This window comes from Panulirus ornatus, chromosome 64 (genome assembly GCF_036320965.1).
Source record: "Panulirus ornatus isolate Po-2019 chromosome 64, ASM3632096v1, whole genome shotgun sequence".
NCBI classification, from domain to species: domain Eukaryota; kingdom Metazoa; phylum Arthropoda; class Malacostraca; order Decapoda; family Palinuridae; genus Panulirus; species Panulirus ornatus.
The window spans coordinates 8,897,193-8,911,220 of NC_092287.1; the positions used below are offsets into that span (position 1 = coordinate 8,897,193).

General features: G+C 43.5%; 1 protein-coding gene across 4 annotated transcripts in view; it reads left to right on the forward strand.

Annotated features, from left to right (window-relative positions):
• Positions 1–14,028, forward strand: part of LOC139746239 (macrophage migration inhibitory factor-like) — a 108,422-nt gene that overhangs the window by 57,007 nt on the left and 37,387 nt on the right. For all 4 annotated transcript variants that reach the window (XM_071657247.1, XM_071657243.1, XM_071657244.1 and 1 more), the window contains one exon: positions 13,336–13,459. In XM_071657247.1, coding sequence (XP_071513348.1) covers positions 13,352–13,459 — 108 coding nt within the window. In that variant the 5' untranslated portion in view covers positions 13,336–13,351. The remainder of the gene's footprint in view (positions 1–13,335; positions 13,460–14,028) is intronic.

Genomic DNA, 14,028 nt, shown 5'->3' on the forward strand with positions numbered 1-14,028 from the left:
TATAGATCTGGGAAAATGATAGAGGATTACTTGAATTCTAGATTTCTATTGCCAAGGAATATCTATATATGTTTTAGTTGGATTTTGGCAGTGTACTGTAAATCCTTTAGATTTATTTATCAATGTATTGTACATATTGTACACAAATCTTGTCTAACACTGTATTTATTGGAACTTAAATCATGTTGAAGTAGGAGTGATTGAAACATTTTTTGCAATCATCTGTGGCGTTTAAGTACATGTGCTGTTAGGTTGTATTTCTGAATATATACATATAGTTCTTTATAATTATGTACATTTCAAATAAAGACAAGAGATAAAAGTAATTGATTTGTACATGTATGAAAAATGGCCCAACCCATAGCACCTTCTGCTCAGGGGAATAAGAAATGTTTGTTCTTAGATGGGGGGTTTATGAAAAAAATAAATTTCAAGTCATAGGGACATTACTCCATCTCAACATCCAATTTCATTGAGACTCCCCCTTCCCCCCAGATCAGGTGAAACTTAACAAATGCATCTTTCATGGTTGGGAGATTCTCAGATATTCTTAACAAACAAATTCACATTTTTATCAGGATTAACTAGAACATAGTTCTCTCAGTATAATGATATACAATTCACTATAGTGAAAATTTGCATATGTATGCTTTACATATACTTCACTGCAAGGTGTTTGTTTTACCAGGAGTACTGCCAGGTACATTTAGTGAGAAGTGTAGTATGTTTGAAAGTGTTGTTGTCACAAGTAATATGACTGTTTGGGGTTTTAATCTGGTGTGCATGGCATTACAACTGAAATGTTGAAGAATGGAGAAGTAGATGCATTAGATAAGTAATTTAGCATGGAAGCAGAAGGGTGTGCCTGAGGATTGGGTGAAAGCAATTATTGTTCCTATATTCAAAGGCAGTGGCAGATATAGGGTGTTTTGGTCAAGGTGGTGTGCAAAGTGAGAGGGTTAGGGAAAATGATTTGGTAAACAGAGAAGAGGTAGTAAAAGCTTTGTTGAAGATGAAAGCCGGCAAGGCAGCAGGTTTGGATGGTATTGCAGTGGAATTTATTAAAAAAGGGGGTGACTGTATTGTTGACTGGTTGGTAAGGTTATTTAATGTATGTATGACTCATGGTGAGGTGCCTGAGGATTGGCGGAATGCTTGCATAGTGCCATTGTACAAAGGCAAAGGGGACAAGAGTGAGTGCTCAAATTACAGAGGTATAAGTTTGTTGAGTATTCCTGGGAAATTATATGGGAGGGTATTGATTGAGAGGGTGAAGGCATGTACAGAGCATCAGATTGGGGAAGAGCAGTGTGGTTTTAGAAGTGGTAGAGGATGTGTGAATCAGGTGTTTGCTTTGAAGAATGTATGTGAGAAATACTTAGATAAGCAAATTGATTTATATGTAGCATTTATGGATCTGGAGAAGGCATATGATAGAGTTGATAGAATGCTCTGTGGAAGGTATTAAGAATATATGGTGTGGGAGGCAAGTTGTTAGAAGCAGTGAAAAGTTTTTATTGAGGATGTAAGGCATGTGTGCGTGTAGGAAGAGAGGAAAGTGATTGGTTCTCAGTGAATGTAGGTTTGCGGCAGGGGTGCATGATGTCTCCATGGTTGTTTAATTTGTTTATGGATGGGGTTGTTAGGGAGGTGAATGCAAGAGTTTTGGAAAGAGGGGCAATTATGCAGTCTGTTGTGGATGAGAGAGCTTGGGAAGTGAGTCAGTTGTTGTTCGCTGATGATACAGCGCTAGTGGCTGATTCATATGAGAAACTGCAGAAGCTGGTGACTGAGTTTGGTAAAGTGTGTGAAAGAAGAAAATTGAGAGTAAATGTGAATAAGAGCAAGGTATTAGGTACAGTAGGGTTAAGGGTCAAGTCAATTGGGAGGTAAGTTTGAATGGAGAAAAACTGGAGGAAGTAAAGTGTTTTAGATATCTGGGAGTGGATTTGGCAGCGGATGGAACCATGGAAGCGGAAGTGAATCATAGGGTGGGGGAGGGGACGAAAATTCTGGGAGCGTTGAAGACTGTGTGGAAGTCGAGAACATTATCTCGGAAAGCAAAAATGGGTATGTTTGAAGGAATAGTAGTTCCGACAATGTTGTATGGTTGCGAGGCTTGGGCTATGGATAGAGTTGTGCGGAGGAGGGTGGATGTGCTGAAAGTGAGATGTTTGAGGACAATATGTGGTGTGAGGTGGTTTGATCGAGTAAGTAATATAAGGGTAAGAGAGATGTGTGGAAATGAAAAGAGTGTGGTTGAGAGAGCAGAAGAGGGTGTTTTGAAATGGTTTGGTCACATGGAGAGAATGAGTGAGGAAAGATTGACCAAGAGGATATATGTGTCAGAGGTGGAGGGAACGAGGAGAAGTGGGAGACCAAATTGGAGGTGGAAAGATGGAGTGAAAAAGATTTTGAGTGATCGGGGCCTGAACATGCAGGAGGGTGAAAGGCGTGCAAGAAATAGAGTGAATTGGAACGATGTGGTATACCGGGGTCAACGTGCTGTCAATGGATTGAACCAGGGCATGTGAAGCGTATGGGGTAAACCATGGAAAGTTCTGTGGGGCCTGGATGTGGAAAGGGAGCTGTGGTTTCGGTGCATTATTACATGACAGCTAGAGACTGAGTGTGAACGAATGGGGCCTTTGTTGTCTTTTCCTAGCGCTACCTCGCACACATGAGGGGGGAGGGGGTTGTTATTACATGTGTGGCGAGGTGGTGATGGGAATAAATAAAAGCAGACAGTATGAATTATGTACATGTGTATATATGTATATGTCTGTGTTTGTATATATATGTATACATATGTATACATATGTATATATATGTATACATTGGCAGCAGGTTTGGATGGTATTGCAGTGGAATTTATTAAAAAAGGGGGTGACTGTATTGTTGACTGGTTGGTAAGGTTATTTAATGTATGTATGACTCATGGTGAGGTGCCTGAGGATTGGCGGAATGCGTGCATAGTGCCATTGTACAAAGGCAAAAGGGATAAGAGTGAGTGCTCAAATTACAGAGGTATAAGTTTGTTGAGTATTCCTTGGTAAATTATATGGGAGGGTATTGATTGAGAGGGTGAAGGCATGTACAGAGCATCAGATTGGGGAAGAGCAGTGTGGTTTCAGAAGTGGTAGAGGATGTGTGGATCAGGTGTTTGCTTTGAAGAATGTATGTGAGAAATACTTAGAAAAGCAAATGGATTTGTATGTAGCATTTATGGATCTGGAGAAGGCATATGATAGAGTTGATAGAGATGCTCTGTGGAAGGTATTAAGAATATATGGTGTGGGAGGAAAGTTGTTAGAAGCAGTGAAAAGTTTTTATCGAGGATGTAAGGCATGTGTACGTGTAGGAAGAGAGGAAAGTGATTGGTTCTCAGTGAATGTAGGTTTGCGGCAGGGGTGTGTGATGTCTCCATGGTTGTTTAATTTGTTTATGGATCCCCATCCATAAACAAATTGTTAGGGAGGTAAATGCAAGAGTTTTGGAAAGAGGGGCAAGTATGAAGTCTGTTGGGGATGAGAGAGCTTGGGAAGTGAGTCAGTTGTTGTTCGCTGATGATACAGCGCTGGTGGCTGATTCATGTGAGAAACTGCAGAAGCTGGTGACTGAGTTTGGTAAAGTGTGTGGAAGAAGAAAGTTAAGAGTAAATGTGAATAAGAGCAAGGTTATTAGGTACAGTAGGGTTGAGGGTCAAGTCAATTGGGAGGTGAGTTTGAATGGAGAAAAACTGGAGGAAGTGAAGTGTTTTAGATATCTGGGAGTGGATCTGGCAGCGGATGGAACCATGGAAGCGGAAGTGGATCATAGGGTGGGGGAGGGGGCGAAAATTCTTGGGGCCTTGAAGAATGTGTGGAAGTCGAGAACATTATCTCGGAAAGCAAAAATGGGTATGTTTGAAGGAATAGTTGTTCCAACAATGTTGTATGGTTGCGAGGTGTGGGCTATGGATAGAGTTGTGCGCAGGAGGATGGATGTGCTGGAAATGAGATGTTTGAGGACAATGTGTGGTGTGAGGTGGTTTGATCGAGTGAGTAACGTAAGGGTAAGAGAGATGTGTGGAAATAAAAAGAGCGTGGTTGAGAGAGCAGAAGAGGGTGTTTTGAAGTGGTTTGGGCACATGGAGAGAATGAGTGAGGAAAGATTGACCAAGAGGATATATGTGTCGGAGGTGGAGGGAACGAGGAGAAGAGGGAGACCAAATTGGAGGTGGAAAGATGGAGTGAAAAAGATTTTGTGTGATCGGGGCCTGAACATGCAGGAGGGTGAAAGGAGGGCAAGGAATAGAGTGAATTGGAGCGATGTGGTATACCGGGGTTGACGTGCTGTCAGTGGATTGAATCAAGGCATGTGAAGCGTCTGGGGTAAACCATGGAAAGCTGTGTAGGTATGTATATTTGCGTGTGTGGACGTATGTATATACATGTGTATGGGGGGGGGTTGGGCCATTTCTTTCGTCTGTTTCCTTGCGCTACCTTGCAAACGCGGGAGACAGCGACAAAGTATAATAAAAAAATAATAATAAAATAATACATTGAGATTATTGGTATGTATATTTGTGTGTGTGGACGTGTATGTATATACATGTGTATGTGGGTGGGTTGGGCCATTCTTTCGTCTGTTTCCTTGCGCTACCTCGTTAACGAGGGAGACAGCGACAAAGCAAAAATAAATATTCAAAGGAAAAGGTGCTATGGATGTATGTAACAAGTATAGGGAAATGAGTTTTAAGTATTACAAGAAAATTGTATGCAAATGTTAATTGATAGAGTGATGGAAGTAACTGAATGCAGAATAAGTGAGGAGCAAGGGGGGTTTAGAGAGGTAGGTGATGTGTGGATCAGATCTTTGTCATGAGAATGAATGTGGAAAAGTATCCAGTGAAAGGAAAGGATCTGTATACAGTTTTTATGGATCTGGAGAAAGTGTATAACAGAGATGAGTGGAATGCTTCATGGGAAATGATAAGGATATATGAGGTATTTGGACAACTTGTGGATGGTATGAAAGCCTTCTTTAGAAGAGCAGATGCATGTGTAAAAGTGGATGGAGAGTTGAGCAAAAGTTTCAGTATACATGTCTTGATGTGACTGTGGCTTTTCAATAAATATATGGATAGGGTGATAAGCTGCAGAAGCTGTTGACTGAGTTTGGTAAAGTGTGTGAAAGAAGAAACCTGAGAGTAAATGTGATTAAGAGCAAGGTTTTTAGGTACAGTAGGGTTGAGGAACAAGTCAATTGGGAGGTAAGTTTGAATAGAGAAAAACTGGAGGAAGTGAAGTGTTATATGGTTGTGAGGCGTGGGCTATAGATAGGGTTGTGCGGAGGAGGGTGGATGTGTTGGAAATGAGATGTTTGAGGACAGTATGTGGTGTGAGGTGGTGTGATCAAGTAAGTAATGAAAGGATAAGAGAGATGTGTTGTAATAAAAAGAGTGTGGTTTAGGGAGCAGAAGAGGGTGTATTGAAATGGTTTGGTCACATGGAGAGAATGAGTGAGGAAAGATTGACAAAGAGGATATATTGGTTTGGTCACATGGAGAAAATGAGTGAGGAAAGATTGACAAAGAGGATATATGTGTCAGAGGTGGACTAGGAGAAGTGGGAGACCAAATTGGAGGTGGAAGGATGGAGTGAAAAAGATTTTGAGTGATCGGCGCCTGAACATGCTGGAGGTTGAAAGGTGTGCTAGGAATAGAGTGAATTGGAACGATGTGGTATACCGGGGTCGACGTGCTGTCAATGGATTGAAACAGGGCATGTGAAGCATCTGGTGTAAACCATGGAAAGTTTTGTGGGGCCTGGATGTGGAAAGGGAGCTGTGGTATTGTTCATTATACATGACAACTAGAGACTGAGTGTAAATGAATGTGGCTTTTGTTGTCTTTTCCTAGCGCCACCTCGTGCGCATTCGGGGGGAGGGGGGTGTCACTTCATGTGTGGTAGGGTGGTGACGGGAATGAATAAAGACAGCAAGTATGAATTATGTACATGTGTATATATGTATGTCAATGTATATTTATGTATACGCTGAAATGTATAGGTATGTATATGTGCGTGTGTGGACGTATATTTATATACATGTGTATGTGTGTGCGTTGGGCCATTCTTTCGTCTGTTTCCTTGCGCTACCTCGCTAATGCGAGAGACAGTGACAAAGTATAAAAAATAAATGAAATATAAATAGGGTGATAAAAGGGATGAAAGTAAAACTTGGGAAAAGGGTTATAGATATGGAGTGTGGTGGTAAGGTGTGGTGACTATTGGCAACCCTGTTTGTTGAGATTGAAGATGACTTGCAGAGGGTTGTAAGTGTCTTTGGTGATTTTTTAAGCGTAAATGATTGAAGGGGGTTGCTAGTTAAAGTAAAGTAATGGTATTTGTGAGGAGGCAGTGTGAAAATATAAATTTTGCAAAGCCCTATACATTGAGAAAAGAAAGGGTGCTAAAACTGTGGTATAGATATGGGGGAGAGAAAGACTGGAAGAGGTGAGAGAATTTAAGTAATTGGGAGCTATCTTGGGTAAGTTTGGTGATATGGAAAGAGAGAGAAGGGAGGGAGCAGTACAGGGTAAGAGAGTCCTTGGGTTCCTTGATAGAATAATAAAGACTAGAGGTGTAAGTATGGAAGTGAAGAAAGGATTAAGGGAATGCATAGTCCTCCCAACCTTGACCTTTGCAGCTGAAACATGTACATGGGATACATCACAAAGGTCAAGAATCCAGGCTGTGGAAATGAATTTTTTTTTTTTCAAAATCGTCGGACCTTTGCTTGGTCTGACATGGGCCTTTGCCTGTTGGCGGCCTGTTCCTTAGTTTTTACGCATGGTCTTCTAAGATGCAGGCAACTTCTGGAGATGGTGCTGGACATGCTATTTTCATCTAGGAGGTGGGTATTCACCTGTATTCCGGAGCAGGTGTTCCATTTGGTTCTCTTGGGTCTTGTAAAGTAGTTACGCTGCTGGTAGTACATGGTCTTCCTCACTGAAGTCAGGGACGCTTGCACGGAGACATTGTGTCACTTCACAGTCCAGCGTGTAGTATTCCAGGTGGTGCTTTGAAGGCTTCTCATTCTAGACACTCTCTGATGACCCTGTTCATTTTTTTTTTGCCTGCTACATTGGTATCCCAGTCATAGATGGTGTAGATTCACTAGGGTTTTCCTGGTCATTCCTCTGTTGTTATATGGTAGCTCCAATAATGTGGTCACTATGTACCACTTGGCTAATTGGGATCTGGCATTGTAGGTGTCCAGGAGATTCCTCTTGGTCTAGAGCCTTGCTGCTTTCTGTAACTGGTGCTTGACTTGTTACAGGCTCACTGGAGCATGTACCTGGATATTGCTAATGTGTGTAACTGCCTTAGCTGCCTTGTCTGCTGTCTCGTTCCCCTCGATCCCCACGTGGCTAGGGATCTAGTGTATGGCGATGGGATGTCCCTGTCGCTGTAGCTCTTGAAGTTGAGCGAGGATTGAAGTGACAAGCTAAATGTTGTCCTTTGGGAGGCTGTGTTGTAGTGCTTGCACTGATGACTTGGAGTCCGTGTGTATTATCATGGGCTTCGAGTGCATGGTATTTGCATGTTCCAGGGCTTTAGAGATGGCTACCAACTCCATCTGTAGTGTGGAGCAGCCATCTGACGGCCCCCAGAGGCAAGTATGACCTTGGGTGTGGAAGGCCACCCTCCCCCATCCTTTCCTCATCTGTCTGGACCACTGTTCAGAAAGATGAGGGTAGCATACTTCACAGCTTCAGCAGATGTCTCAGTGGCCATGGCTGTCAAAGCCAGTCTTCTCAGGTCTTCCTACTGGAGGGTGGACTTCTTGTCTCCTAATGCTGTGACTGCAAAGGTGGCTGGTGGATGGTTTCATGGAGGCGGTAAACTACACTGGTGTGGTATATCCTCCATCTTCAGTGTGGATGCCGTTGCTTGAAAGGCTTTGATGGCATTAGCTGCCTCGTGTGTCCAGGGTGTTGCTCGCTCCCTGTGGTCTAGGTGAAGGGTGGCCCGGACTTTGGCCCCTTTGTGGTTGAAGGCTTGCCTGATCAGCAGATCTTAGCTAGAGTCGCCATTGTTGTCTCCTTGACTCGTGCTGCTAGGGGTGCCAGCCCAGTCTTCATCTGCAGGTTGCAGATCCTGGTCCACATGGGAGCTCCCAACATGGTCCTGAGTGCATCCTTTTGGATGACTTCCATGTTGGTTACCTGGTCATCCCTCAGGCCAATGAGTGGTGGAGCACAGTAGTGTACCAGCGATATGATGGTGGCATTGTAGTAGGCCTTGAGCAGCTCCATGTTAGCCCCAGCAGCTGGGCTAGTCAGGGAACTCATGATGTTTCCTCAGCTTTTTGTTCTTTGTCGGAGATGCTGAAGCTGTGTCCTGATGCTGAGTTTTCGATCTAACCACACTCCAAGACACTGGTGGGTGTCGACTCAGGTTACTGGCATTCCCTGAATGGAGGGCATCCTGTCTGGCCTAGTGGAGCACAGGGCCATCGTCCTTGTTTTGGTAGTGTTTTTCTTGAGGCTCAGTGTGTTGCACTCTTTTTCAACCAGCTTGAGTGTGTGTTGGACATTGGCAAATCTCTTGCGCCCTCGCACTATCAGCTGGAGTTCATCGGTGTAGCAGGGGAGCTTCGCTAAGTTCTCTATCAGAATGTTGAAAGTGTTGGGCTGAGGATGCCTCCTTGTGGGGTGCCATTTTCAAGGGGCTTGTATGATGAGGTGACTCCTTGGAATTATACTCGTTCCTGGCAGTGTGTCAGGTAATCCTGGATCCACCAGATGAGCCTCCCCTGGACTCCCTTCTTCATCTAGAGTCTCTAATATTGCCAGTGGACTGGCTAGCTCGAAGGCTTTTCCCAGGTCCAGGAAAACCACTATAGCTGGTTTGCTGAGTCTCTAATATCGCCAGTGGACTGGCTAGCTCGAAGGCTTTTTCCAGGTCCAGGAAGACCACTATAGCTGGTTTGCCGTCAATGGTGCTCAGTATCTCTGCTATGTTGGTTGTTGACCCAGTATTTTCTGTGGAGGTGAAGATATGGGGATGCAGGAGGCCGACTTTCCACTTGAGCCTGTTTGAGAACCATCCTCTCTGTCATCTTAGCGGTGCAACTGAGGAAGGTGATGGAGTTTCTCTGGTCCTCTGGGCTTGGGAATGGGCTGGATGTCTGCCTTTTTCCATTCCAGTGGGAGTTTCTATGTTGTCCATGAAGTGTTGATGATTTGCGGCAGTGCCTCATGTCCAGCTTCTCCAGCATGGTGTAGCATGCAGTAAGTTATTCTGTTGGCCCCTGGTGCCATGTCCCTGCTCAGTTTCATTGCTTTTTGCTGTTCTAATTTGGTGAAGGCCCTTTCCATTGTGTCTTGCCTGCTGTTTGCTTTTTGTATGCGTTGTATCCTACCCTGTCTGAGTCTTTTTCGTTTTTCTTCTGCCTGTGTGGGTAGGTTATTTGTGGCTGCTCGGTTGGAGAAGAGATCCGCAAGCCTTTCTGCCTCCTGGGGTGAGCCAGTGGTGGTGGTACAGTTGTGCCAGATGTTCTATTGATCTGGCCCCACATCTTGCTGAGGGAGGTGTGCTCATTCAGCTCAGATCACCGTTTGAGTCAGCTTGCTTTCTTAATGCTTTTAGTTTCTTCTCTGGTGTGCTGGATTGTATCCTGTAGAAGGTGTCTGTTTGCTTTGTCTGCTGTGTCTTCTGTAGTTTTTTCTAGCACTGCAGTAGTAACAATGGTTTTGGTGTTGTCTGGCTGAGGTCTTGGTCTTGGGGATGGCCAGATCTACTGCTTCTTGAAGGGCTCGAACTAGTTCCTCATGTAGGCACCTCTCATTTATGGGTGTGATGCCCACCTAGTGCTGGTGCTCATCTTTCCATGTCTTAATTTTGCTTCTGAAAAGCTTCTAGTTGGCTTTTTGAATTTTGTACCTCCATCTTAGGTGTGGAGGCACAGGGAGCTTGCTAACCGATAAAGTGGTCAGCGTGGCAAAGTGGTTGTTGGTGAGAGAAGGGTGCAGTTGCCAGTGGGCTGAGTCTTGTAGGTAGTTGGAGAGAAGGGTGAGGTCGAGTCTCCCTCTCCTTATCTGGGTTGATTCGCTGTTGTTGAGGAGGGTAATGTCTGGGGTGTCAAGCAGTGTGTGTTACAGGTGTTGCCCATCCTCATTGATGGCCCTCGTTGAGTTGAGGAAGGGATGGTGAGCATTGAAATCTCCCCCTACTAGCATGGTGTGTGTGGCCAATGCAAATAATTCTGTGATTTCTATGAGTCCCTCTGGCTCTTGTAGGTGTTAAAGATGATGATGTCACGGTCTGGTAATATGACTCCTATGACTTGTACTTCGACGCCCTGACTACAAGGCATCATGTGCATGACCTCTGTGTTTAGGATGTACGACCTGACTAGGATTTTGCAGCCTTTGGTCTGTGCTTGACCAAAGTGCTTCCTGTACATCTTTTACCCACTGAAGCAGAAGCTGTGGTGTTCCTGGAGGAATGTTTCTTGAAGGAATATGATGTCGAGGCCTTCACTGTGTGCTGCTGCTTGCAGTAGATGTTTTGTTCCTTATTCCCTGAATGTTCAATGACAGAATCTTCAGGGTGGTGCTGCTGTCCATTTATGAGCTGGACCTTGTTGAGCTATCCTGGCAGGAGGTTCCTACTCAGTGACTAGCTCTATGAGGTCCATCTCCTCTACGTCTTGTTGAGGTTTCTTGCTGGCCTTCTCTTGATGGAAGGGTACATTGAGGTGGACCTCCTGTTTCGGGGGCCTCGAGGCTTTCTTTTCTTTGCGGCTGCTGCTGTGGTTGTTCTCTCTCTTTGGGGTGAAGTGCACCTTTTAAGAGGAGCATGTGGTATGGCTACATGGAATGAATGAAGTAATGGGAGGTGTGTGAGAGATTTTGTGTGGCAGGGAATGCAAAAGGAATGAACTGTGGATTGGTAGAATGGGTGAAAATTAATACTTTGAGGTGGTTGGGTTTGTGGAAAGAATGTAAGATAGGGAGTTTACAAGGACAGTGATTATTTTTAAGTTGAAGGCTCCACGTCGAGGCCAGGCTCTAATTGAAATATAGAGAGAATTATAAAACAGGAAAAGAAAAGACAAGGGAGAGTATTATTGAATTTCTGAAGAAGTGAAAAACCTGTCTATTGAAATGTGCCAGGTCTTAGTTATTGGGAAAGACTTAAGAAAGTAGAGAGTTGCAAAGCTTCGATGTTTAGGGAAAGAAGCAGGTATCAAAACAGCCCACCCTTGAGTTGCTGATGGTCACACAATAATCAGGTGATGCTGCAGCTTGCCGAGTGTTGCATGGTCTAGTGAGTGGTGAAGGCACACAAGGAGCCAGCTCTCAGGAGCAAAAACCAAAGTAACACCTATAGAAGAGGGAAAGTGAACCACACATGAAAAAAGGAGAAAAAGTGTAGGGAATAGGACAGAACCTTGAGGGACACCACTGTTGATAGAGAAAAGGGGGAGGCTGATCCATCAACAATCACAAGAGATAGATCGACCATGGAGGAAGGTAGATATGAAGGAGCAAAGTGAGGGAGGTAAGCCAAAAGAGGGAAGCTTAAAGATGAGACCCCAACACCACACCCTGTCAAAAGCCATAGATATGCCAAGGGCAACTACACATGACTCTCCAAAATCTTTCAGGGATGATTGCAAAACATTGGTAAAATAGAAAAGAACATCACCACTCAATCTCACCTTACAGAAGCTTACTGGTAATCAGAGAGAAGGCATATTTTCAAGGTGTTTAAGGATATGGGATTTGCATAGGGATTCAAAGACTTTGGAAATGGTAGATGTCAAAGCAAGAGGACTATAGTTAGAGGGGTCAGAACGGTCACCCTTCTTAGGGATGGGATGTATTAGTGCATGCTTCCAAGGGGAAGGAAAAGGTTTGGGTTTAACATAGAAATGGAACAGATTAGGAAGCACAGGTGCAAGTTCAGAGGTACAATCTTCCATTACATGGGGATGGATGCCATTGGGACCATAAGCCTTGCTTGTGTCCAAAGAAAGAAGCGCCTTACGGACAGTCGGAAAGGAGATTATGGGAAGAGGCATAGGATTAGTAGGAGGTGAAGGAACGTTAGGGGAATGATAGTATGATTAAAGGGATTGGTGTGAAAGGAAGAGTATGATTAAAGGGATTGGTGTAAAAGGAAGACTACCTGGGACTTAGGGAAATTGAGTTGAAGAATACTGTAGGGAGAGAAATGGAGGAAGGATGCATAGAATAATGTATGGGGAGATGCTTTTGCTGTTGATAGGAGTTCCAGGAGGGAATGGGCATCAGAGATATAAATAGACAGATTAACCTCCCACATCTATTATATTGTTATTTTGCAACAAAAGGATACAGATCTCTCATGGATTCATATACAAATGTTGGCATTCCTACTTTGTTATTTATATTTATTATACTTAGTCACTGTCTCACCTTTTAGTGAGTTAGCAAAAGGAAGCAGATGAAAGAATGGCCCAACCCACCCACATACACATGCATAAACACCCACACACGCACATATACATACCTATACATTTCAATGTATACATACATATACATACACAGACATATACATATATATACACATGTACATATTCATACTTGCTGCCTTCATCCATTCCCGTTGCCACCCGGCCACACGTGAAACAGCACCCCCCTCCCCCTGCAAGTGCACGAGTTAGTACTAGGAAAAGACAACAAAGGCCTTATTCATTCATACACAATCTCTAACTGTCATGTGTACTGCACCAAAACCACAGCTCCCTTTCCACATCCAGGCCCCATAAAACTTTCCATGGTTTACCCCAGATGTTTCATACGCCCTGGTTCAATTCATTGACAGCGTGTTGACCCCATTATACCACATCGTTCCAATTCACTCTATTCCTTGCACTCCTTTCACCCTCCTGTATGTTCAGGCCCTAATCTCTCAAAATCTTTTTCACTCCATCCTTCCACCTCCAATTTGGTTTCCCACTTCTCGTTCCCTCCACTCTGACACATATATCCTCTTTGTCAATCTTTCCTCACTCATTCTCTCCATGTGAACAAACCATTTCAATACTTCATCTTCTGCTATCTCAACCACACTTTTTATTACCACACATCTCTCTTACCCTTTCATTACTTACTCAATCCAACCACCTCACACCACATATTGTCCTCAAACATTTCATTTCCAACACATCCACCCTCCTCCTCACAACTGTATATATAGCCCATGCCTCTTGTGTAAATGCAAGGATGAATCAGTGTAACTGCTTTTATAAATGGTATGCCAGAATTTCAGGCTAACATTGGCATTTCTATTTTAGACTTACAGGACTAACAATGCCTTCACTGGAGATTGCAACCAATGTTCCCAAAGACAAAGTAACCCCAACATTGCTGCTAGACCTTAGTAAGGTGCTTAGTGCTTCTGTTGGGAAGCCTGAACAGGTAGGTGCTCTTATTTAATGTCTCTTATTTTTATTTTATAAATGGGTTAGAAATTTCATTCCGTGTGTTCCTCAGTAGACAAGCTGAATTTGGATTGATGCTGTAGCTTGTAATTTCTTTTCTAAGGTCACCCTTGAATGAACAAATATGAATGCTACCCCATGAGGTGCTGTTGGTATATTAAACCCTACTACTTATGGGTAGACTGTATTAATGTTTTTAAGTTAGAGAAAACATGTGGCCAAATTTGACTTCGACACTTTATTTCTTGAAATAATACATAAAGTATATCATATCACTTTCTTCACCAGGTTGTATAGATTTAGAGGAATATTCATTGTTTGTATAAAGTTGCACTCTGACGCAGTTAGCTGTCTTTTCTGTCTGCTTCACCCACATGTGGACTACTGGCATTCTCTCCACAAACATACAGTCTCTCCTTGTCATACATAACATTTGACAACACTTAACTTATATAGCTCATTCTTCGTAATTAACTTTTCGTGTAGTGAGCACTATGCACTTGCATTGCCTTTTGGCCAAGTGTTAGGAGCGATAGACAGTAGTAG